General features: G+C 44.6%; 1 protein-coding gene across 1 annotated transcript in view; it reads right to left on the reverse strand.

The window, feature by feature from the left end:
- The window catches only part of CHUK (component of inhibitor of nuclear factor kappa B kinase complex), a 79,501-nt gene that overhangs the window by 36,928 nt on the left and 19,577 nt on the right, over window positions 1-22,996 (reverse strand). Inside the window, exons 5-10 of the mRNA XM_077823433.1 lie at window positions 21,132-21,220; window positions 20,308-20,397; window positions 20,022-20,146; window positions 18,970-19,077; window positions 16,002-16,137; window positions 15,366-15,560 (exon numbers count right to left, since the gene is read on the reverse strand). Of these exons, the coding sequence (XP_077679559.1) occupies window positions 15,366-15,560; window positions 16,002-16,137; window positions 18,970-19,077; window positions 20,022-20,146; window positions 20,308-20,397; window positions 21,132-21,220 (743 nt within the window). The remainder of the gene's footprint in view (window positions 1-15,365; window positions 15,561-16,001; window positions 16,138-18,969; window positions 19,078-20,021; window positions 20,147-20,307; window positions 20,398-21,131; window positions 21,221-22,996) is intronic.

Below are 22,996 nucleotides of genomic sequence, written 5' to 3' on the forward strand. Positions count from 1 at the left end.
ACACCATGAAAAGTCTAGACATGCATCTTTAGTCTGGTTCTGTTCAAATAAAACAACAACATTCAGAGTGTGAAATCTCTTCGCCCAGGGAGGAGTGAGGTTTCAGAAGGAAAACCAGGAAGTGAATAGATTGGTTGGTGTGACAGTTGGACACTAACTTAGGCAGACATATCAGGTGAGCCCTAAGGAAGACTGTCCCTGAGGAAAATCATACATGGAGGTCTTGCCCTGAAAGCTTGAATCTCTCCTAGCCATCATATCAGCTAGAAGGATATCAAGAAGGCAATGTTCATTGACAGATGGTAAAGAGAATGCACAGCCTGAAACTCAAACAGAGAGAGCCCATCCATCTGTCAGTACCATGCTGAGGTTTGATGATGGGCGAAAACATATGAGCCCCTTAAAATTTTTTGATGCCATAGGGCAGGAGTGGCCAAACTTACTGACCCTCCGAGCTGCATAGTATAATCTTCAGAAGTTCGAGAGCTGCAAGACATTCGCTATCTGCCCCGCAGGACAGCATATGCCAGGGTGCAGGGCTTCTGCCCCAACACCTCCTGCGAAGCTAAAGCCCAGAGATCTCCCTCCCCACAAGGCAGAAGCCCCTAGCCCCACCACCCCGCCACAAGACAGAAGCCCCGAGCTTTCCCCCCGTCCCCAGTATGGTAGACGAAGGGGCGGGGAGGGGGAGGAAGGTAGCTCCACAAGCCGTGCTTTAACTGTAAAAGAGCCACAGCAGCTCACAAGCAGCAGTTTGGCCATATCTGCCATAGGGCATGAGAAAACAGTGTGACCTTGAATATGGGGATGACTAGCAGATATCACCGCTAGGTGTAGCTGTACCAAGCTTAAAGAAGAGTAAATAGTCCAAAAGAAAAGGTTACTCACCTTGTGCAGTAACTGAAGTTCTTCAAGACGCGTCCCCCTGTGTGTTCTCCACTTCAGGGGGAGGTGCGTCCCAGCGCCATCGATCTGAGATTTTGCTAGCAGCATCTGGTTGGGGCGCGCATGTGCAGTAGCTGTCTCGTGGTGGCACTGACACCTCTTCTGGCATGCACACGCCTCAACCCCCTCAGTTCCTTCTCTATCGTGGAGCAGTTGATTCTGACTCCAAAGCAGAGGAGAGGAGGGTGGGTAGTGAAGCACCCACAGGGACACACGTCTCAAAGAACCTCAGTTACTGCACAAGGTGAGTAACCTCTTCTTCTTCGAGTGGTGTCCCTGGGGGTGCTCCCCTTCAGGTGAATGTAGAGCAGTGCCCGCATGTGGAGGGAAGGGGCTTCGGAGTTGATTGTGTAGCTGCTGCTAGGACTGTGCAGCCTAATTTAGCATCTGCGCTCGAGCTAATGATTGGTGAAAGTGTGTTCGGATGCCCATGTAGCTGCTCTGCGTATGACAAGAATGGGCACATTGTGCAGAAATGCTATAGAAGCTGCTACAGCCCTTGTCGAATGTCTTCTGATACCCTTTAGAGCTTCAGTGTTGCATACGGAGTTGTACAAGTGGATGCAGTGTGATATCCACTAAAATAGTCTTTATGTTGATATAGCTGCGCCTTTCGACCTTTCCGTTGTCGATATGAACAGTCTGGGGGACTTATGAAAGGTCTTTGTGCTGTCTAGGTAAAAGGCCAGAGCGTGGGAGACTTCTTACATGTGTAATGCCACCTCTTGTGGGTTGTTGTATGGTTTAGGGTGGAAAGTGGGTAGGTGAATTGGCTGGTTAAGGTGGAATGAGAACGATATTTTGGGCATGAATTTTGGGTGAGTCCTCAGAGTCGCTTTTTCCTTGTGGAATATTGTGTATGGGGGGAGCCATGAGTGCCCCAATCTTGCTCACTGTTCATGCCAATGTGATGAATATTAAGAATGCTATTTTCATTGATAAATGGAGCATAAAGCAAGATGCTAAGGGTTCGAATGGTTTTCTGGTTAAGGATTTGAGCACTAGGTTTAAGTCCCATGCCGGAGTGGGTTCACGGATGTCCAGGTACATGTTTTGTAGGCTCATTATGAATCTCTTTGTAATTGGGTGGGCGATTGAGGTCTCTTCTACCTGTTGGTGAAAGGCAGTTATTGCCGCGAGGTGGACCTTGATCGAGTTTGCAGCCAGTCCTGATTTCTTCAACAATAGTAGGTACTCCAGGATCAATGGAAGTGGGGCCTGGTTTGCCGATATTTGTTTGCTTTGGCACCAAATGAAAAATCTCCCATTTTTGGAGGTAAGCATGTCGTGTGTTTTGTTTCCTGCTGTTAATCACTACTACTAATACTTGATCCAAACAGGATCAATTCGTCCTCTGAGAGCCATGAAGGAGCCACGCTCTCAGGAGAAATTTCCCTGGATTGGGATGGAGGACTTGTTCATTGTCCTGTGAGAGGAGATTGTGTCATCGAGGGATAGTGAATGCAGTGCATATTGCCTTGCGATTCAAGTAAGGGAACCGAGTTAGTCTGCGTCATGTTGGCATTAAGAGGATGATCTTGGCCCTGTTTGTATTTTGTGTATGACTCTGGAGATTAGAAGAATTGGAAGGAAAGCATAAAGGAGAGGGGCATTCCATTTGATCAGGAATGCGTCTCCCAGTGATTGCGCTCCCTGTCCTGCTCATGAGTAAGATCTTGGGCATTTCTTGTTTGCTCATGTGGCAAATAGGTCTATGGACGGATTTCCCCTCCTCCAAAAGACGCAGTGTTATTTCTTCATTCAGTTCCTATTTGTGTTCTGGTGAGAATGTCTGCTTAGTGTGTCCGCCATGATATTCAGGTGGCCTGGTAGATATGAAGCTGTTATAGTGATGTTGTGCTTTATGCACCAGTTCCATAACTTTAGAGCTTCCACACATAACGAATGGGATCACACTCCACCCTGGCGGTTGATAAAGAACATGCATACAATGTTGTCTTTTAATATCCTTAATGTTCTGTTTCTTATTAGTGGAATTGCAGACGACGCGTAGTTCTAATAGGTTTATGTGAAGGTGTCTCTCTTGTTGGTGACCATTTGCCCTGGGCAGTACATTGTTTCAGGTGGGCCCCCGATCCAATCAAGGAGGCATCTGTTGTGATTTGAACTGATGGTGGTTTCCTGTTGGAAAGGTATGCCTGAGCACGTTTGATGGGTTTGTCCACCAGTGCAGTGACTGAATCACCTCTGCGATGGGTGTGATTCTCTTGTTTAAGCTGTGCCTTCGTAGTATGTAGACTTTGTAGGCACTGCATGTGTAGTCTGGTGTGCTTGACCACTGCATGTATAGTCTGGGGTGCTGGGCCATGTGCCCCAATAGTTGTAAGCAGGTGCGTGCATGCACCCATGAGCTGTGTGAGACCACCGATATAAGGGAGGTCATCATTGTAAAGTGGGGCTCTGGAAGGGATGCTCTGGCCGTGAGTGAGCCCAGGCGAGCACTTATGAATTCCAGTTGTTGTACTGGAGTGAAGGCTGATTTCTTTTTGTTGATTTGTAGCCCCAAGGAGTGGAAGAGGAAGATGGTTAGTTGAACACCTCTTTCTGTTTCTGCCTTTGTGGAGCCCTTGATTAGGCAGTCGTCTAAGTAAAGGAATAGGAGTATCCCTTGTCCGCATAAGTGTGTTACTACTACCGCCAGTGTTTTGGTGAACACTCTCGGTGCTGTCGATACATCAAATGGTAGGACTCTGTAACGGAAGTGTTCTTGTCCTACTGTGAACCTTAGGAAGCATCTGTGAGCCGGGTGGATTGTAATGTGAAAGTATGCATCTTGTAGGTTGAGGGCTGCGAACCAGTCCCCTTCTTCCAGCATAGGGATGATCGAGTTCAGGGTGACCATTTTGAATCTGTGGGCATGACGAATTTGTTGAGTTTTCTCAGGTCTAGGATGCGTCTCCACCCCCTATTTTTCTTTTGAGTCAGAAAGTAATGGGAATAAATTCCTTCCCGGTGTGTTGTATTGGGACTAGTTCCACCGCACCTATTTGCAGAAGGTGATGCACCTCTTGTCTCAATAGATGCTTGTGGGAAGGGTCCCTGAAGAGGGACAGGGAAGGGGGGTGGGTAGTTGGGATATATGCAAAAGGGATGGTATAGCCCATTAGAATTAGTTCTAAACCCACTGATCGGATGTGATCGAGGCCCAGTTGGTGTAAAATGGCCTGTGTCGGTGCCCAAAGATTTGGATGTTGTCCGCTGACATTGGTGTTATGGGAAGGTCATGCAGACCCTTGACCAATACTTCAAAATTGCGGTTTGTTTGGTGGTGGCTGAGATGCTGAATACTGGGGTTGGGTCTGTCGGCATCTTTGTAGTCTATTTCTTTGTCCCCTTGCTTCATATGGTCTCTGCTGTCACTTCTGTGGTATGGCTGATAAAGCTGTCTCCTGTTTGGGATTGTATATAGCCCTAACTTTCCAATGGTCGCCCTGGAGTTTTTCATGGAGTGGAGAACTTCGTCGGTTTTGGCCAAAAGTAGTTTGTCTCTGTCGAAGGGCAAGTCTTCCACTTTGTGTTGCAGTTCTCTGAAGAATAGCAGGTATTGCAATGTCAGCTTTAACAAAACAGCTCCATTGCCCAGATAGAGTCTGTTCCATTTGGCACTGTGTGTCAGCCTGGTCAAGGGTTTCCTATTGTGAAGGAGAATGTCTTGCACTGCAGCAAAGCAGTTTCTTTTCATAACCAGCAACCAGGTGATTGGGTCCAGCCAGCATCCAGGTGGTCAGGGGAGACATCAAGTCCAGATGAAGAATCCATTCGCTGCTCTGAGAGAGACAAGGTTTGGCAGGTCGAGCAGAGTGATGGGCCATTAAATGGACAGGTTCACCAGGTCGAGAACCAAAACTACAAGGCCCATGCTGGTGCTATCATGATAACTCGACCCTTGACCCTGCCTTAACTCCTTTAGCACAGTGGATATTGAGGCAATAAGAGAAAAGGTACACCAGGCTGGGGGCCCAGGAGAACAGATATCTGACAGCAAACCTAGGCACAAGCCCCCTTTGGAACAGAACTGTTTGCACCTGGCATTAACGCTCATTAACCTATGGGAGCCCTCATTTCTGAAAGACCTCCAGGAGGGCCTCAGTTTTTAAGAGACCATTTGTGGTTCCCCAACAAGTCCCTGCTGAGGTGGACAACCTGTTGGAAACCAAGGAGATGAAGGACCACCAGTGCAACATGCATGTAGCTTCCTGACAAAGGGGAAAGGATCTGGCTCCCCCTTGCTGATTTACACAATGCATTGTTGTTGTCTTTAAGCACGTGTATCATCAGATCCTTGATTGGGGTAGGAAGGCTTTGTAAGCCAGTCTGATAGCTCTGAGTTCCAGGGTGTCTATGTGCAGAACAGCCTGTAGACGGGCCACTGTCCCTGAGTTTTCAGACAGTCTTTGTGTGCTCCCCACCCACCAATGGAGGCATCCGTGATCAATCTTTATTGGTAATGTCTAAGAAGGCTAGTCTGCTGCCTACTTGATTTGGAATTGTCCACCAATCTAGAGAGGAGAGGACTTCCAGGGGAGCCTGACCACCTGGGTCCATACTATGTCTCTTTGGCAGATATCACTCTTACAGGGACCACAGACTAAGTCTGGCCTGCAGCCTCATGGGTACCGAGTCGGAGATGGGTGGGTCCCGAGGTGGTCAACCTTGTTGGGGATCTTCTCCACCCAGGGGACTTGAAGCCAGCTTTTTTGAGTCTTTTTGAGAGGAATCCAAGGATTTCCTCTTCAAAATCAAGGGGGAATGTTGCACCGAGGAAGTTGACGGAATCAGCCTCATTAGGGACTGTTGTACAGAGTGAGTCCCTGGGCTGGAATCAGAAGCTAATTGGAGTGAACTCTCCATCATTTGCAGCTGCAGTTTTAACTCAGTTCTTTCTGGCTCTTGATTTTAACTTAGGGCAGAAAATACACTTTTGAGGCACATGTGACTCCCCGAGACCAGCATATGTAGTGGGAATGTCTATCACTGACCAGGATTGCTTCTCAGCAGGAAAGGCAACATTTAAACCCAGGAGAGACAGGCATACCCTGTCCAGATTTCAATTCCACAGAGGGAAAAGACAAGGAAAAATATAACTAAAGATGAGGATTAGTTCACTTTCTAATAAGGGAAGAAAAAAACATTGAATTTTTTTGAAAAAAAAATTTTAAAAAGAAAAAAGGTAGTACTACTACTAACAGAAACCATGAACTAACATTAACTATTTCAAAACAAGAGAACAAAACATAAATGAGGTCATCTCAGTTTGGATGCTGCTGAGGCTCCAGCTCAGACCGATGCAGTTGAGAAGCTCAGATGCAGGGCACAAGACAGAGGGAGTGTATGTGTGGGCTGAATGGACACTGCTACATAAAATATCCGATCTGAGGCGCAAACACTTCTAGAGTGGGAGCACTCATAGGGATACTACTCAAAGAAGAAGAGGTGGTTAACTTCGCCAAGGCTGGCTCCCATTCCTGAACTGGCAGAGCTGGAAGGAGCAGCTCCACAGGCTGTGCATGGGGAAGGCTAACTGGTGCCTAAATCTGCGGTAGGTCCACAGTTCCTCCCACCAATCTGCCCAGTGAGACTTTGCCTTAGAGCAAGCTGAAGCATGCGAGCTCTACAATGAGAGTCCCACACAGCATTCCCTCTATTTTTTTCCATCCAAGTGCAGAATGAATTTTGTCATGTACACCATATCGAGGTAATGTGCGGATGTGCACCACCATTAGAAACCAAAAACCTAGATAGAATATATATTTTTTAAAAGTTACCACAGAGATAATTACTCCAGCCAGGTTAGGCATTTTAGAACTCATTACTCAAAGAATTAAATGTAACCATATGAGAGAAATAAAAATTATGAAATGCATAGATCAGTCAAAAAACTAAAACAACACACTTTGAAAGAAGTATCAAGAAGTAACAACACCACCACAAGTATGTGTTGGGAGGTGAGTGTGAAACAGTGTGTGAGAGAGAAACAGAGACACACACACGGTGTGTGAGAGAGAGACATACGCACGTTGCCCCTTTAAATATGCTGCCTCCGGTTTAAGTATGCTGCCCTTTTAAATAGATCACTGTGTTCAGACACAGCAGCAGCTGCCAGCAAGCTCCCTCCGTCCTGACCCTGTTGTGTACCCCCGCCCCTGCTCTGTAAAGATGCGGTACGGGGCAGGGGGACACACTGACATCAGTGCCCTGCTCCTCCGCTGCTCTGCATAGCAAGCTCCAAAGCAGAGGGCAGGAGCAGTACAGCAGTGGGGGGAGACACACCTGAAGTGTTACACCTAAATTGCGCAGCACTTGATAGCCTGCTGGGCAGCTGTGCAGCTTAGGGGGAACTTAGGTCCCATGGATCCCAAGGAGGCCACTGCTAAGGATAGGGCATTGATGGCCAGTAGGCACCGGGCCAGGGGCCCCCAACCCCAGTGCAAGACGAGTGCCAATCCTGGTGCCTGTAGCGCTCCATAAATGGTCCCTGATGTGGATTGGATGAAGAAGAGCAGGAGGAGGAAGATCCTGACCTTGATGCCAAGGAATCCCGAGTCTCCAGGGAGAAAGGTGGAGCCAGTCCTGATGGAGCGAGTAACTGGTCTGACTCATTGGTCACCGAGAATGAGGAAGGGACCAGAGGCAATGATGGAAGTGGTACCACCGGCACAGAGTACGTCGGTGCTGGAATCTGTATTGACCCTGATGTCAGTAGCAGTATTGAAACAGCTGATAAAACTGAAATAGAGGGAAGTGAAATCCATTACAGTAACATCTGTGGTACTGACAACAACGTAGGAGTTTCCAAGGGCCAAGGTCCCTTGCACTGAGCCTTGTACTGGCCCTGCTTCCACAGACTGTGGCAGGGGAACACTGGGAAGTCGTGCCGACAGACCCAAGGGTTCAGCAGCCTGTCCAGCCAACAGAGCTATAAATTGATACAGCCCTGGCCAAGTCCTGGACCAAAGGAGAGGTCGAGACTGAAAGGCAAAGGTGGTCTGTAGCCATCTGGTATGCCATGTAGAAACAGTTGGTGCTGGTATTGCCCTTGTCAATGCTAGACTAAACTGATGCCCTGGGGCCAGAACCAGAGTCGATGGTATGCAGTCTCTAACTCTGACTCAGTACCGGGGAGCAGTTAGAGACACATTCACCATACCATGCATCAGCACTAACACTATGCTAGCTGATGCTTTTCTTGAGGAAGGCAGGAAAAGCCCCACAAGACCTGGAGCTGTCTCAACTGGCCTTATGAGACCTTCTCCTTGCTGCACTTGATGGGGAACAGCTTCTCTGTCTCTTCAGAGAGGCACCTGTTCCAGAGCCCCAGGTGGATGCACTCTTGGAACCGAAGGGTGACCTCCAATCCAACGAGGAGTTGGTGCCAAAACATGGCCTGTTTGAGGTGCTGTTATAGGCTAACGTTCCTCGCCACTTGAGACCAGTTCATGAACGATTTACAGAAGATACACTACTTCTTGATGTGGGCCTCATCCAAGCACTGCAAGCACCATGAGCGATGATCATTGTTATGGATCACTCCCGACTCTGAGAGGGAATCACAGGGGAATACTTAACTAAATACAATGAACATTAATCTACCTAACAGAAAGGGTACTACTAACTATATACAACTACAAAAACACTAAACTAGTGAGGGAATGTGAGGTTAACACCACACAGAGCTCCAACTCCAGCCACAGGTGGCAAGAAGGAACTGAAGAGTGTTGGGGTGGCCCCACCTCATATAGCCAGGGGAGGGGCTATGGTCACAAGGCACAAGCACCACGTACTGCTAAGCAAACTTCTCTGGCTTCGGTAAACTGGGCATGCACATAGGTGGAATACATAGCTGCATCTCATCTACTCAAAGAACCACCTATTAATATGCTAACTACAGAAACTACAGACCATCCAAAAGTGGGGAAGATTGGAGGGGAGTGAGAATATGCAGAGTCCATCTCAAAGAACTGTGGTTACAAGTAACCAACCTTTGTTTCTTCTTTGAGTGTCCTCTGCATATTCCCACTCTAGGGATAGTTTGGGAAGCAGTAAACTAAAAATGGATGGGAGGGACATGGAGTTCTAATTAAATAATGATTGAAGAAATTCTCTGCCAACCCATGTGTCAGATCTGGCTGCCAAATCTAATTCACAAAATTCTGTGCAAATGAGAACTGAACTCCACGTGGCAGGTCCACATATTTCAATAAGAGGAACATGTCTAGCACATGTTACAGATACAGCAACTACCCTAGCGGAATGGATTCTAAGACCAGGAGGGGAGATTGAAGAGTTTCTATATCCTTGTTCTGTACACTGTATAATCCATCCAGACAGGTACTAGGTAGAAATAGCTTGACCCTTGGAGTGACCAATATAGGAAATAATTTAGGAGAGGGGCTAAAATCTTGAGACCTGTTCAAATAATAATAATGCATTCTTTTTGCATCTAAAAGGATACAATCTAGATTCTCCCTTATAAGTATTACCAGAAAATAATACCAATACATTAATACACTGATTTACTTGAAAATCCTAAATTACTTTTGAAAGGAATTTGGGGTGCAGCTTAAGAATTACCTTGTCCTTAAGGAAAACAGTATGGGAGGAGGGGAGCAGCCACCAATGCATGTAGTTCTCAGATTCTTCCAACAGAAGTAATTGCAATTATAGAAGCTATCTTTATAGGAAGACGCAACACAGAACAAGCCATAAGAGGTTCAAATAGAAGAGACAAAAATTGTGTTAAAACTAGATTTAAATCCAGTGGAAGAACTGGATCTTGTAATGATAAATACAAGTCCAATAAAGCCCTTAAAATTGTTTTTTAACTAAGGTGGGGGGAAAAAACAGATTTGCCAACCATCTGTATATGGAAAGCTGCTAATACAGCTAAATGAACATCATTAGGGAAGACAGAAACCCATAACTTTTAAGTTTAACAAATCTAAAATATGTTGAAGAACTGAGAATGGATCAACACCTTTATTAGATACCCATATAGCAAATCTCTTCCACTTTAAGTCACAACTTTTCCTAGTGGACTGTTTTCTAGACTGATGAGAATGTGTTGCATGTCCACAGAACATGACTATTCTAAATCTGTCGAAGTCCTGTTGCCCATTATTGGAGATCTGGATTGAAAACTACCCCCCTCCACCTGCAATACAACAGGACCCTTATTACTGAAAGCATCTTGAATTTGCCCTTGGATAAAAGGAGTAAGTCATGTACTAATGGTGCCTCAGCCATGCAGGAGCAAACAGGATCACCCTGGCCAAATCCGGTCTTAATTTTCTTTACTACCCTTAAGCTCAGAGGGAATGGGAGGAAAACACTCAGATACCACGACCCTTCTCCAAATCGAGGAGGAACACATCCATCACTGATTGAGTGTCTGAGCCTGTTCTTGAACAAAACCAGGGACATTTGGTATCGAACCTGGTGATAAGGAGGTCTACGCGTACAAGACCCCAAAGACTGAAAACATCCTAAATCACTGAGTCTTTTAGAGACCACTTATGCATCTGTGAGGGATCCTACCTCAGTTGGTTCTCAAACTCAATGTGATCTCCTGCTATATGTAAGGAATAAATGTTGTGTAGGATACACAAGTCCCAACATTTTATCGCCTTCCTGCATAGCTGAGGCCTTGTCTACACTACTGATTAAGTCGACGTAAGTTAGGTCACTCAAGGGTGGTAAAAAGAGCACCCCCCTGAGCGACGTAACTTAAGTCGACTTAACGCGGTGTCTACACCGCAGTAGGTCAGCGGGAGACACTCTCCCTTCGACATGGCTTCTGCTTCTTGTTGAGGTGGATTAATTACATTGATGGGAGAGTACTCTGTCAATTTATTGCGTCTTCACCAGACCTGCAAATCAATGCCACTGTATTGATTGCAGCGGCACCGATTTAGCATGGTAGTGAAGACAAGTTCTGAGACAACTGAGCCTCCTTATTTATTCAAGTAATATATAACTGATATACTGCGTGTGTCTACTTGAATTACTGAATTTTGCACCCGAGGAAGAAAGGATTTGAGATCCAAATAGCTGTGAGTTAATACGTTTATGTGTAATACAGATTCTTATTGGTTCCAAAGCCCTCAAATGGAAAAGTTGTTGAGAGGTGCTCCCCAACTCCTTTTGGAAGCGTCTGTCATAACTATTACACAGGAGGAGCAGGGCTGAAAAAAAACCAAAACTCCTTTGAGAACGTAGTCTGGTCTTAGCTACCACAGTAGGGATTAACTGAATTGTTCTCAGAATATTGAGCCTCTTAAGCATTCTTTGGCATATTGTTTGTAGCCCATCTTAAATTTTTCGAAACCCAGGGCTGAAGTGGCTTCATTCCGAGTCTGGCATATGGGTGCCACATATGTCATTGAGATCTTAAGGCCTAGTAAAGTCAAAAAGTGTATTAGTTTTAGAGAAGGCTCCCAAAGTAGTTTCAAGATAGTCGTTCGTAGTTTCAAAAACCTCTCTTCTAAGAGGACAGCCCTTTCTTTCCTGGACTTTAGAATTGCACCAATGAATGGGACCTTCTGGGATGCAGAGAGTAGAGACTTCTGTTTGTTAGAAGGCCCAACGTTTCAAAGAGAGAACAAGTGACTTGAATTGCTCTTCTCAATTCCTCCTGGGAGTGCTATTTCAGCAGTCAATAGTCTAAGCATAGGGAGACAAAAATTCCTTGTCTCCATAGGTAAGCTGCTAGTAGAGACAGGTATTTGGTAAAAACTCTGGGAGCAGTGGAGAGGCCAAAAGACAGAACTTTGAACTCAAAACAGTCTTGACCAAGCATAGAACAAAGACATTTGCAGTGAGGGTCTTATAGAAATAAGAAAGCATGCATCTAAGACTTAGATCAGCAAACCAAGCTAGAGTGGACAGGGAAGGAAGAATCAATGGCAGGGGTAGCATTCTGAACTGAAACTTTCTGATATATTTGTTTAGAGCTCTGAGGTCCAGAATTGGTCTGAAAGCTCCATTCTTCTCTGAGATCAGAAAGTTACAGAGAAGAACCCCATGTTTCTGTAAGTTAATGGGGCCACCTCTGTAGAACTTCTGTTCTTAATATAATCTTATGAGAAGGATACCTGAAAAAGGAGGGAAGGAGAGGGCTGTAGGGAGAAATGGATTCAAACAGGATAGTATAACACTCCCTTACTGTTTCCAAATCCTTTCTCAGAGGCGATAGCTGATCATGCATTGTAGAAATGGTATGACAAGTCTCCAAAAACATGGGTTGTACTTTCTAAAATGGTTCAAAGCTCTCAATTTCAATGTAAAATCTGAGGCTTGACATGGGGCAACGAAAATGCAGCTGAAGAATTCTTTGTCCTCATCCCAGGTTTAAAGGGCTTTCTTCTTTCTTGGGATTGATAAGATGATTGGTGCTGCTACGGCTTGTCTCCTTTTGTATAGTATGAAGAGAAAGGAAGGAGGACAGTACTGCTTATGGTATCCCAACACAGGTGGTTTCCTTCTAAACCAGTGGTTTTCAATCTGTGGTCCATGGACCCTTAGGGGTCCACAGAATATATCTAGGGGATCCATGAAAGATAGTCATTACCATAGAACAGTGGTTTTCAACCCATGCTCCTCAGAACCCTATGTCTAAGATTTCCAAAGAGGTCTGTATCTCCATTCAAAATTTTTTAGGGGTCCACAAATGAAAAAAGGTTGAAAACCACTCTTCTAAACAAATGCAGTAAGTCAAGAGAGCTAGCTGTGGAAGGTCTCATCTTTTCCAATACTTCATCAGTTTTAGCACTGAATAGTCCATCCCCTTCAAAGGGAAGATCCTCTATCTTTGATTTCATTCCCATAAGTAATGATGATCTTAACCATGCGTGCCTATGGAGATCTACTGCTGATGCAACTGATCATGAGGCAGTACCTGAAACATTAAATGATCACCTGAAGGCACGTTTGGCAATGTTTTGACTATCTTTGACAAGAGCTACCATTAATTTTCTCTGATTCTTTGGAAGAGTTTTAGTAACGTTCAAAGTCTTTTCCCACAGGTGAAACTAATATCTGGCCACCTCTGAGTGAAAAAAATAATTTTCTCCCTAACGAGTACAACTTTTCCCTTTCTCTTTCACAGGGAATAAAGTGTGGAAGATCTGATCTGGTTCTTTGTACTGGGTAAACATGAAAAGAAGAGAACCCTTCATATGTGATCTAGCAGAATTTGTCAGCCTTTTTTTAAATGGGTTGACAAGAGGAAGTATTGGTCCATATAGCTTTTGCTGATGATCAAACAGGGCTGGATCTAGGTTTTTTGCCACCCCAAGCTCAGGTGGGACTGGGGCTCGCAGGCGGCGCTGGAAGCGGACGGAGTGAGGTCACCGTCTCCCAGTGCCTGCAGGGGCTTACCCCCTCCCCTGCCTGGCCGCGCAGAGAAGCCCTGATATAAGGGGTGGCACAAGGCAGCGCAGCAGCCAGTGTGCAGATGAGGCAGCGCAGCCCCGGCTCCCCGGCAGGACTCGCCCTCTCCTCCCGAGGTAGCGGCTGTGCCCTGGCAGCTCAGCACCCAGGGGCTGGGGCTTCCCCTTCCCACTACGACTAGGGGCACGGAGCCCTCGTCCCATCTAAGTGGTGCAGCTCCGAGAGCGCAACTGCCCCGAAAAAAAAAGGATAGCTGGAATGCCGCCCCTGACAATGTGCCCCCCCAACCATGTGCTTGCTTTGCTGGTGCCTAGAGCCGGTCCTGTTATCAAAGTCCCTCCAGAATTGGCAAAAAAAGTTATTTTTGGCAGAAGAATTCAATGTCAAATACTGGGTGGGTGGCTTCTTCCAAAACTACTAATGACAAATTTAAAGTTAACATCATCCCATCTAATAGTTCATGGACTTGAACTAAATCTGTAGATTTAGATGGAGGCTGCTCAGGAGTCGGCTCTTCTTGCATAGTATGGATAGGCAGGAGTTGGCCAACAGGGGCAAGGCATCCACAGTGGCATGTGCCAGTCTTGCCAATTACCCCATACTAGCACCACAGCAGACACTGCTGTGTAGAATGTCTTGAGATGTCTGTTAGAGAAGGAAAGCCCTGTTTCAGAGAAACTGTTGATTATTAGATGCTATCATCAGATCTGGCTCCTACCCTGATCCAATAGTGAAACAGTAGGAGATACAAATGAAGTTAGGATCTAGAGAATGGAGAAAGTCTTTCTTGGAGAGGCAGTTGGAATCTTAGATGGGGGGAGTACAGTCTCTGGAGATCTATCATGTTCAAGCTCCTGTCTTGGTCTCTTGTTCAGAGAAAAATTATATGTAGTCAGATCAGTCTATGTTGCGGATCTATGTGAACCTGCACTGTAATTGAAGGATCCTTAGTAGCTGAGGTACAGGATTCTGTTGGTCTCTTTTTCAGATCCATTCCCTTAGAATGATCCCTAGTTGTTATATCTTTAGGTCTTGGATCCACACTGAGTTTTGAATGGCCCAAAGAACCACTTGAGATATGCTTCAGTTTGGCCTCTCTTTTCCTCATAACTGAAGTGCTTGGTTGAGGCAATTTCTCCTGAGCTTTGTGATCCTTAGCTAGAGCAAGCTCTGATGGAGGTTGTAATATCTCTGGAGTTGGATCAGAGGATTTGGCTACTGCAAGCTCAAATTGACTTGGAAGTGAAGTTCGGTCCCGAAACCAAAGCCTTAACTACTGAAGTCTTCTTGGATCCAGAAGTACTATCCTTCCACTCAGATCCTCTAGCTATATCCGATCCTGGAGATTTGGCTGACAAGCCTTGTGTAACAAAAGGGCCTGAAATCCAATCTCTCTCTCTCCATGGGCCTGAGGGGTAAATGTGCGGCAAACATCGCAATATGAAGGAGAACACTTCTCTCCTAAGCATTTTGGTATCAGACTTTTTTTTTGGGGGGGGGGAGCACATGAGCACTCAGACGCTACCAGAAGGTTCCACCATCCAAGCTGCACCGGTTGGTGCATTCCCAGGAGTGGGAATACTGCAGAGGACACTAGACGAAGAACAAGGACATTATGATTTTCTATCTTGTAGCCACAGGCGATAAGAAGGAACTGAGTGCAGTTTGCAGCTGCCACACCCCTTATTCCCTGTTACAAGGAAGCAAGAGAAAAAGAGGGGTACAAGCACAGCCACAGCAGACACTGATATTCAAAAGAATGTAATCTCATGATTATGGGGTACATGTGCACCAAGAGTAGAATTCTGTATGGCCACTCACTTGACTTCACATTAAATCTGTAAAGCAAGCGGTGCTAGAACTTATCTAACCACTAACTAAACTGAAAGACCACAGCTTAAGCTACAATCTCTACTATGATGAAATGAAAGCAATTAATTTTCCCTGAGATTTTCAATGTGAAAATTTAAAACAGATATGACACAACTGGAGTAAAATGGAAATAATCTTACCACACCATCAATAACACATTGGGAAGCAGGTTTCCGAGGATCCAGGGAAATTCCCATCTCCAAAAGCAACTCTTGATTTCCAGTACTTATTCCAGTATCAAGCTCAATGCGAGACTGAAGTGAATGAAGACTTTCCTCAGGATGCAAGAGAAAAGAAACAATCTTGGCAGAAGTCATATTTAAGATGTGTACTATCTGTAAAACCAAGAACAAAGTCATCTTCATTTCTAGTCGTAATTTCTTTCAAGAGACAAATGGCACTAAGGTATCAGGCTAAATGATACGCTGTCCTAGAAAGAAGATGTGCTGATATACAGATAAATAAAAGTTAGGTTGATTAGATAAATTGAGTTTTAATTACTGTCAATAGTGGCATCCTTAACACGTGGCACATATTTGTCTGAGGCCACCCTTACGCTTCCAGAATAAGGGTGAAAGAGTCACATTACTACTAATATTCTTGCTTTCAGGTATGAACTGAATTAAGGTAGAAGCGTTTTCTCTCTGAGGAAAGGAAGAATGCATCCCCCGACACTGGATTTGGAGGGTGCAAGGATTTCCACTCAATTAGCACATTCATTGTCCACTGAGAGGTCTTTACCATCAGTATTTAGATAACACATTTAAAAAATGCACCTTCAAATTCAGTATGTGATCCATTAACAGGAAACATTTCGGTCGATTGGTTTCTGTGTCTATACCTCCACCCCTCTGCTGTGGATCCCAATTCAGCATCAGTTGTAACCAACTCTCCATTGGTTCTACAATTATACTAAACAAAACAAAAACAAACCATACATTGACATGTGTAATACAAATAAAGAAGGCAGGCATTCTACAACGAAGAGTACAGTTAATTCAAACGTGTTTTCTACCAGTACTAGGAAAAAAAATACTAAGAGACACAAAAATCCCATTGACTTCAGTGGGACCAGAATTTCACCCAAAGTATGTATCCTCTGTTTTATTTCCCTCTTATAAAGTAGTTACACTTATTCAATACAAGAAAATTATTACTACGACATTAATGTCAGAACAGTTACACCATAGGCAAGGCAAAAGTTAAGGTTTCAACAACATCATCATCTTGGCCACACTGGGAATCCAGTATAGTGTACAGTTCACATGTTTTACATGAAACTGTAATAGAAATCTACATATGAAACAAGAAATAGGAAGAACAAGGCAGCGGAAGGTTCCAGAATGTTGCTTCTGGAACATTAACTCCTGCATCTCCTGACTTTTGAAACCACCCCACTTCAATGCAGTCTATGTAGATTTAATCTTTATTTATTTATTAAAGGAAAAACAATTCGCCTGTATTTAATATGTGCATTTCAATGATTCCGGTTAGTCTTTGGTGTTCACACCATAGAGAGAAAAATGGAGAGGAGTATGCCTTTGCTGTTGCTCTTGGCAAGTAGACAATCCCATCCCAGGCCCCCAATTCCAAATGGGGGCCAAGAGAAATGAAGATTACTCATCTGATACTGACATTTGAGATTAACTCTGTATATTCCCACTTTTGGGATGTGCTGTAGGGCAGCTCTAACTGTGGAACATTCCATAGCAGTGCCAACTGGAGAGCTCTCACATCCCTCCCTTCTCCTCACTGTTGCTGCATGTTCTGAGGGAGGGGCAATGAAAGGGAGCGTGGCACTCCAGTCACCTCAGTTCCTTCCGCTACCTCCTCAAGTCTGAGACTATTATTAGGACCCCAAGGAAGAGTGGCAGGGAATGTGATGTGCAGAGTCTATCTCAAAGAGCCCTAGTTACAGGTGAGTAACTTGAATTTCTTCTTCGAGAGGCCCCTGACACATTCCCACTGTTGGGATAGTTTGTTATGCAATATTGTCTTCTGCAGAAGGTGGGATAGAGTCCTAATTAAACAGCAACTGGAGTACTGCCCTACCAAAGTGCATGTCAGACCTGAATGCTAAATAAGTAACATTTCATAAATGTGTTTATAGAGGTCCACTTTGTAGATCTGCAGAATTCAGTAATGGGAATATGTCTAAGGCTGTCTTAATCCTAGTGGAACCTTTACAGGAAGAGGGACATGGGCTAGTGTGTGGCTCTCTTCAATGCACAGTGTAACCCATTTAGACAAGCACTGAGATGAAATTGCCTGACCTTTAACTATTCTCTCTGTAGGATATAAAAGAATCTGGGAACTTTCTAAAGTTTTTAGTCCAATCAAAATAGAATGCTAATGCCGTTTTAGCATCTAGTCTGTGGAGCATTGACTTGCCTAAATGCACATGAAATCTGAGAAAGCAGCTGTAGACAAGCTGATTGGTTAAGATGGAAATCAGTTACCAGCTTGGGCAGGAATTTAGGATGTGGACAGAGGACCAACTTTGTCCTTGTGGAAAATTGGTTCCACCATCAAGACTTGCAGTTCATTTACCCTTCTGCCGATAATACTGCTATAACGAATGCTGTCTTGACTGACAGATGAAGCAGTAAGCACTAATTTATTGGCTCAAAGGGCAGTCTCATAAGTTGAGTAAGGACTAAGATAAGGTCCCAGGATGGCAAGGTGGCTATACATTCACCACACCTGTCAAACTTCTCAATCAAGTCCTGGGTAACTAAGGTTCTGTTGTCTTCTAATACGTGGTAGGCTGAAATGGGTGCTAAATGGACTTTCAGAGAGGATACAGATACTAGATAGTATCAGGTGCAGTAAGCAGGGACTGATTTGTTGCAGACAAAGAAGATCAGATCCCCAGAAGACAAATCTTACCCACTTGAGGTCATAGCACTTATGAATAGATTGCTTCAGAAGTTTTGCATGATGTGTTGCACATCTGATAAACAAGATTCCCCCAGATCAGTTAGTCCTATAGACCATGCTGTTACATATAGGGACTGCAGGTGTGGGTGCAAGATCTGTGAAGGAGAACTGGAAACCACTGCAATCTTGCCCTTGCTATAACAACCAGAATTACAAGGGCATTGTCTGCTTTATCTTCCATACTACTCTTTGGATTTGAAGAAATGGGAGAAAGGCGTAGAGGATACATATTACCTAGTAGATCTAGAACACATCTGAAATGGACAGCTTACTAACTGTAAGCTAACTAACTGGTAGGGAAGGTTGCTGACAGTTGCAGATACCATGAGCGTTCCAAGTCACAAGGTGGTTAGGGACTAATGGCAACTAATGCCCTTCTCTCTTATATCCCCTTGCAGAACAGCATGACAAGACTCAAGGCACATATGCTCTGGGCGGATACTTCCGGCCACAAGCACATAAGGTGCACATGCACCATCAGTCGTGGAATGTACACGTGGACAACTACTCTAAGGAGAACCACAGTACTCCAGTAATCCTCTTTTTCATTCATAAAACATAAGAACCTTCAAAGTTTTGGATAAAGTTCTAGACAACTGCTAGATATTAGCTTTATTGTGCTGCAAAACACAGTAACCAATGGAAACCTGCTGCAATTTTCATATTTTTGATTTGTAGTAAAATTGTGGCCATTTTCTTGCAAAACTACCTGAAATAATAAATCTGGTCATATGCACTATTGGCTCTTAATGGTTTAAAAGAAAACTCAGAGATTAATGTGCACAAAACTATAAACATACTTACCTACAAAGACTGTTAGGCTGTGGCAAATGGGTACTAAACCGAACCTCCCCAGTCATCTCTTCAAAAGCAAAAATGTGCTTTGGATCCTTTTTCTTGATTTTTTCATGCCTATAAAATAAAATTCTCTGTGGACAGACTGACTTTATGTACTCTTATTTTACTTGCTCTAGTTCAGTGGTCTCCAACCTTTTTACGCCCAAGATCTACCCTGCCTCTTCCCCAAAGCCCCACCCCACTCACTCCATCCCCCGCTCTCTCCATCACTCGCTCTCCCACACCCTCACTCACTTTCACCAGGCTGGGGCAGGGGGTTGGGGCTGAGAGGTTCGCAGTGTGGGAGGGAGCTCTGGGCTGAGCCTGGGGGTTGGGATGGAGGAGGGAGTTAGGGATGCAAGCTCTAGGAGGGAGTTTGGGTGCAGGAGGGGGCTCTGGGCTGAGGCAGGGATATGGGGTGCTGGCTCTGGGAGGGGGCTCCAGGCTGGGGCAGGGGTGCAGGAGGGCGCTCAGTGATGGGGGTTGGGGTGTGGCCTCCCACCAGGCAGCACTTACCTCTGGCGGCTCCCAGTTGGCGGCAAGTGCAGAGAGGCTAAGGCAGGCTCCCTGCCTACCCTGGCCCCACACCGCTCCTGGAAGGGGCTAAACGCACCCCTGAGGCCCCTGGGGGAGGAGGGAAGCTGGGGGCTTGTGTCTCCGCGCGCTGCTTCTGCCTGCAAGCACCGCCCCCACAGCTCTCCCGGCCAATGGAAGCTATGGGGGCAATGCTTGCAGGCAGGAGCAGTGCGCGGTGGGAGACTCCTGCTGCCCGCCCCCCCAGCGGGGCTACGCTGGCAGCTTCTGGGAGCGGCGTGGGGCCAGGGTAGGCAAGGAATCTGCCTTAACGGTAGACACACTGTGCTGCCGGAGATCGCAATCGACTGGGAGATGCTCTAGGATTGACCATTCGATCACGATCAACCAGTTGGTGACCACTGCTCTAGTTCATACAGCCACCTCCCCACAAAAAGAGCAACTCTATCAAACCCACGCACCTTCTCTCACAGCAAATGTCTTACCAGGTAAATGGCTGTAGATTGTGTAAAAAGGGTCTAAATCCTGCAATACACTCGAACACCATTGTTCCAAAGCTCCAATAATCTACAGTAACAGTGTAGGACTTACTCTCAAAGAGTTCTGGGGCCTAAAAAACAATATCATACTATTTTTAAAATGACAAAACTCCAGAGAAAGTATTTTTTTCTATTTCTGGAAAATGTATGATTTGAGGAACACGTGTAAGTAGAATTGTGCTAATTTATGCCAAAGTAAATTGTAAACATGAAAAAAAACAAAAACACTTACCAAATATTGTAAGGTCCCAACAAATGATGTACATAAACTTCCCTGATCCAGATCTTTGGCATATCCCAAGTCTATTATTTTATGAATTATCTGTCAATATCCAAGACAAATATTTGATAAAGCATGATGAAAAGGGCAAATTCAAAGTAAAAGGTGCAGAGTCAAACCCAGGGATGGGAGGAACAAATCCACAAACAAGATTTAAAAAAAAACATGAAATGCTACACAGAGCTGTTCAGCCATGTAAGCCAAGCTCATTAATTTACATCAACATGCACATACAATTCATTATTGTCCTGAAACTAATTAGATCAGGCTTGACTGAACACAGCATCTAAACTTTTGAGAATTTACAAGATATAGTATTTTGATATCAAGAAAAGTAAACAGAAAAATAGTAAATCAAGAATGCCACTTTTACTAAAAAATGTATCCAACTGAGCACAAGGACAATCTAGATATGTACCCCGCAGAAATCCAAACATATGCCAGGATACAATCAATGTCACATTGCTGATACTGGCAGGAAGCAAAAACACTGGATAAAAGAAAAAGTTGATACTTTACAGTAAAGTGACTGATCAATTGACAAGTCTTCAAGGATAAGCAAATAGAATTTGTAATATTAAGAAGGAATATGAACGTTATTAAAATCATGGTGGTCTTTTGCATGAGCATCATTCTATGGGATTCAGTGCTATACTCAATAAGAAAGCAGTAGCATTCTTCATTTCAATCAGTCAAGGCAAAATTGTTACATGACTTCCAGATCTGATATTTGGGACACCAAAGGTGATATTCTTTGGCACAGTTATATGACTTACCTTTCCACCATCATCCTGGAGAACAATATTTTCAGGCTTTAGATCTCTGTGTATAATTCTGTTTTCATGCAAATACTGGATACCCGACCCTGAATAAAATCAAGTATTTGACATAAGAAACAGAAACAGCACCAGTACCAGTACAAATCAAGTTATAAGAATTTCTAACACCTCTATACGATTTCCTGACCAAAAAAGAATAAATAAAGTTAAGGTCTATGTATTTCCCTTTAAAAACAAGAATGGTTTAAAATATAATAAAATTCTGTAATTGGCGAATTTACACTTTCACCTCTGTAACCTCCCCACACCGCATTAACAAATCAGAGAACCTTTTACCCTACCAAGTGCCATCTGCATTTCCATTATTGGCCACCAACCAGCTGGCCTATCAATTGCCTGGTGAAGCACCTCGTACAGACAGCTGTCTTCTCCAGCCCACTCTCCTGCTGCAGGACACGGCAGCATGCTGTATTTTACCTGTCACATGAGGTTCCTCACCTACCATTTCACTAGACCAGACCTCCCAGGCTAGTTCCCCCACTGTGCCAAAACAACCTGGAAACTCCATAGTATCTTCTACTCTCACCTTTCCAAGACATGGAGGGTCAATCCTTTATGACATAATATATAAATCTACCTTTACCTTACTCTCTCAGCACAAAGAAGCCTCAGCCCTCCAAGTACTACATACACCTAAATTGGAGCCATATTTCTACCCTTTCTGTATGGAAGGAAGATGGGAGCTAGTAAGTGCAGCCTGGGAAACTCCACATGCCCTTGGCAGCACATTGCTGCCATATTCTGCCTTACACCCTCCCTTTAGGACAGTCCCCAAGTCAGGTGACACACAAGGGTGTCAAATGCACCCTAGACATCTCCCCCCAGCTCAGTTAACTGAGTCTCCCTGATTATTCTACTGGAAACTGCCCATCAGCTGTGCATTACACATTGACCTGCATAGGGTGCCAGATCCCAGCACCACAAGAATGCACCCCAACACATCACCTTATAATCCAGGCCCCTGTACTCAAGACTGCTACAGAATTTGTACCTTGCAGGATAATTGTGCTCTAAACATCAAATGTTTTGGACTTCTTGTTAAATTTTTTTTATTGCTTATGGTTGCAAAGTAAGCATTAAAAACAGGAACTGAGTGTAAACCATTACATCAGTCTTTCTGCACCTGCAGAAAGCCTGAAACAACCGGTCTAAAGTGTCAACTGCCTCATTTATCTCAGTGAGATGCATGGTGTTGGAACAGTCTTTGTTCAGAGTGAATGAAAGGTTGTTATAAGTTAAGAGCATGTTATGTAAAGGGTTGCTTAAAGAAAGCACAGAACAGATTCAAAGGAATGCAGAGAACTGAGTTTTTGTTGACCTAAAGGAAGTGCTAAATAGGGGTTACAAAACTTCTCATGAAGTTACAGAATTACAGGCCAGAAACTTTCTTAAATTGGAAGCATCTCTGTCGGTTCAATCAGAAATGTGCTTTCAACTAAATGTTGACTGAACAACACTTCCCCTTAGTTAGACATTTCCTTTTTTGGAGCATCTGGAACTCCTTGCCAGAGGATGTTGTGAAGGCCAAGACCATAACAGGGTTCAAAAAAGAACAAGATAAATTCATGGAGGATAGGTCAATCAATGGCTATTTGCCAGGATGGGCAAGAATGGTGTCAGAAGCTGTTTGCCAGAAGCTGGGAATGAGCGACAGGAGATGGATCACTTGATGATTACCTGTTCTGTTCATTCCCTCTGGGGCACCAGGCACTGGCCACTGTAGGAAGACAGGATGCCGAGCTAGATGGACCTTTGGTCTGACCCAGTTGGGCCATTCTTATGCTGCTAAGTATTGAAGGATG

This window comes from Eretmochelys imbricata, chromosome 7, assembly GCF_965152235.1.
Source record: "Eretmochelys imbricata isolate rEreImb1 chromosome 7, rEreImb1.hap1, whole genome shotgun sequence".
NCBI classification, from domain to species: domain Eukaryota; kingdom Metazoa; phylum Chordata; order Testudines; family Cheloniidae; genus Eretmochelys; species Eretmochelys imbricata.